Below are 3,124 nucleotides of genomic sequence, written 5' to 3'. Positions count from 1 at the left end.
CAACCCGCAGCCCCTGCTAGCCCAGCCCTGCACCCCCCGAGCCCTGCCAGTGCCCCTCACTCCCGACCCGCAGCTCCTGCTAGCCCAGCCCTGCCCCCCCGGAGCCCTGCCGGTACCCCTCACTCCCGACCCACAGCCCCTACCAGTCTACCAGTCCAGCCCTGCCGGTGCCCCTCACTCCCGTCCCACATCCCCTGCCAGCCCAGTCCTGCCCCCGGCTCCCCACACACCTGATCGTAGATGTTGGCGTTGGCCAGGGCGGTGGCTTTCCAGACCCCGTGGAAGAAGTCGTCGCTGACGGGATCCTGGGCGTCGAGGCTGGAGGCGCCCGACACCCCCAGAAGCGACCTGCGGAGAAGGGCCCAGTGCTGGGATGAGGAGACGGTGCCCAGGTAACGGCCCAGCGGGGGGTGTGGGATTGCACCCCGAGTCTGCAGGGCGAGGGGCACGCACAGAGCCGCGGGGGGAGGGGAGGCGACTCGCATACCCACCTGAAGCAGTCGAGGCGCAGGCTGAGTGCGAATTTCCCCGCCTGGTACGGCTGCCCGTCCATGACCGACGGGACCAGCTCCGTGTCCTCCACCAGCACGGCCAGCTCACTGTCCCGCCTGCCCAGCAGGCTGCGGTCGTTGATGTTGGCAGAGCCTGGGGGGGCAAGGGACGGGGCAGACCTCTGCCAGTGCCCCTCACTCCCGACCGACAGCCCCCCCAGCTCTGCCGGTGCCCCTCACTCCTGACCTGCAGCCGCCCCAGCTCTGCCGGTGCCCCTCACTCCCGACCCACAACTCCCTGGGACTCCATCTCTGCCCCCCGGCTCTGCTAATGTCCCACACTCCTGACCCGCAGCCCCTGCCCCCGGTCCTGCCAGTGCCCTTCACTTCCGACCCGCAGCCCCCGCTAGCCCAGCCCTGCCCCCCCAGCTCTGCCGGTGCCCCTCACTCCCGACCCACAGCCCCTGCCAACCCTAGGCTCCCCCCAGCTCTGCCAGTGCCCCTCAATCTTGACTCAGCTGGGAGCCAGGACTCCTGGGTTCTCTCCCCAGCTCTGGGAGGGGAGTGGGGGCTGGTGGTTAGAGCAGGGGGTCTGGGAGCCAGGACTCCTGGGTTCTCCTTGAGACGATTGACCATTCTGTGGCAGTTAGCGGCGGAGGAGGGTGGGGCCAGTGACTGCTGGTTCGCGCGGCTTGGGCAGGGCGTGGCGTTCGCGGTGTTCGGTGAGGGAGGTGGGGCCGGCACTCCTGGTTTCCAGCGCTCTCATCACCGAATAGCAACTCGGGGTCGCGCGATCAGATCTTGCTGATGGGTAGACCAGTCGGTGAGCAGGAGCGCCAGTCCCGTGGGTGCTAGCCGAGACTGGAGATGTGTTCTCCACTGGGGTTCCCGACTGCGGGGGGGGGAGACGGGGTTTACTCGGGCCCGTGGTCCAGGGCTGGGGGTCCTGGCTATTGGGGGTGGGGGGTCTTCCTGGCCAGGAATGTGACTCGCTTAGCCCTCAATGCGGGGTTCTTTGGTCGGAACCGAGAGTGGGGTGGGGGCTAGGAGCAGGGGGGCTGGAGCGGACTCCTGGTTCTCTTCCGGTCTGGCGAGGGGAGAGGCCTGGGGTGAGGGGTATAGAGCAGGGTGCTGTGAGCCGGGGACTCTGGTTCTCTCCCCAGAGCTCTGGGAGGTAGTGGGGGGCTGGTGGTTTAGAGAAGGGGGGCTGGGAGCAGGATCTGGGTTCTCTTCCCAGGTGGGACCGGAAGCGATAGGTGGGCGGGGTTAGGGCTGGGAGCACAGGATTCTGGGGTTCTCTCCGTCTTTGACGGGCAGTGGGGCTGACTGGGGTAGAGCAGGGGGATGGGAGCCAGGGATCCTGGGTTCTCTCCCCGGCTTGGTGGGGAGTTGGGGGTGAGATGGGTTAGAGCAGGAGGCTGGGACCGACTCCTGGGTTCTCTCCCCGGCTCTGGGTGGGGAGTTGGGGCTGGTGGGTCAGAGCAGGGGGGCTGGGAGCCAGGACTCCTGGGTTCTCCCTCCGGCAGTGGGAGGGCAGTGGGGGGTCAGAGCGGAGCCCTCCCGTGCCCCCCCCGACACTCACTGGCAGCTTTCAGGCGGCACAGGATGGAGGACTCGCCCCGGCAGAGCGTCCTGGGGAACAAAGAAGGAGGCAGCCAATGAGTGGGACCCCTCTGCCCCCCTAGTTCACCCTGTCCTGGCCCCCCTCCCCCACGCCCGGTGGTTCCCCCCGTACCGGTAGGTGAAGTGCAGGATGGCCTGGATAGAGTTCCCCCCCCCCTCGGCGATGACCCCCTCAAAGCCGGGCAGCAGGGGCAGCAGCACGAAGACCCGGAACCGTGTCTTCTCTCTGGGGGGGGACGGGGAGACGTTAACCCCCCCACACCCACAGGGACAGCCCCTCCCCCGCGGGGCTGGGGTCCCAGAGTTAGTCCTGCCCCCCCGCGCAACATGAGATGCGTCCCCCTCCCCAGGGCCGGTCCTGGGGTCCCCCCCATCCCAGTGCCGATCCGCCCCCCCCCCTCGCAGCCCACCACAATGGGACCCTGCCTCCTCCCCCCACAGGGCGTGACAGACACTGGGATCCCCCCCGGGGCTTGACAGATGCCAGGTTCCCCCCCACCCCGGGGCCTGACAGACGCCAGGTTCCGCCCCCCCCCAGAGCGTGACAGACGCCGGGTTCCCCCCCGCAGGGCGTGACAGATGCCGGGTCGTGTCCCCCCCCGGGGCCTGACAGACGCCAGGGTCCCGTCCCCCCCCCCGGCATCGGGGTGACCTGTGGGCCCGCAGGATGCGGCCGATGATGGCGTCCCCCACCGTGTTGAGCACCGCCCGCCCGTCCGCGCAGCTGATGAAGAACTGGTTCTGGGGGGAGACGAGGGGTGAGACCTGGGCAGAGTGACCCCCCCCAGCCAGCCCCCCGCCCCCCGGCGTGGGCGGCGCTGAGCGAATTTGGGAAGGAGGTAGGGATATCCTGGGCCCAGGTTACTTGTTCTTCACCGGTCTGCAGGGACAGGAGGTGCCGGTGGAGCGACCGCAGGTACCACCCCCCCCTTCCCGGGACAGGGCCCGCTCACTGGGACACCCCCCCCCCCCAAGTCGGGCCCACACGACCTTGTTGAAATTCCAGCGCT

The 3,124-nt window shown here is 69.0% G+C and overlaps 1 protein-coding gene across 1 annotated transcript in view; it reads right to left on the bottom strand.

The window, feature by feature from the left end:
* Positions 1 to 119: 119 nt before the first annotated feature.
* Positions 120 to 3,124, bottom strand: part of PLD2 (phospholipase D2) — a 17,094-nt gene continuing 14,089 nt past the window's right edge. The window contains 5 exon segments of the mRNA XM_075070620.1: positions 120 to 348; positions 492 to 721; positions 2,048 to 2,123; positions 2,227 to 2,340; positions 2,767 to 2,932. Coding sequence (XP_074926721.1) covers positions 120 to 348; positions 492 to 721; positions 2,048 to 2,123; positions 2,227 to 2,340; positions 2,767 to 2,932 — 815 coding nt within the window.

The sequence above is a fragment of the Chelonoidis abingdonii genome, chromosome 11 (assembly GCF_003597395.2).
Source record: "Chelonoidis abingdonii isolate Lonesome George chromosome 11, CheloAbing_2.0, whole genome shotgun sequence".
Taxonomy (NCBI): Eukaryota; Metazoa; Chordata; order Testudines; family Testudinidae; genus Chelonoidis; species Chelonoidis abingdonii.
Note: the sequence above shows the minus strand (reverse complement) of the source record. Positions and strands in the feature narration are given on the sequence as shown.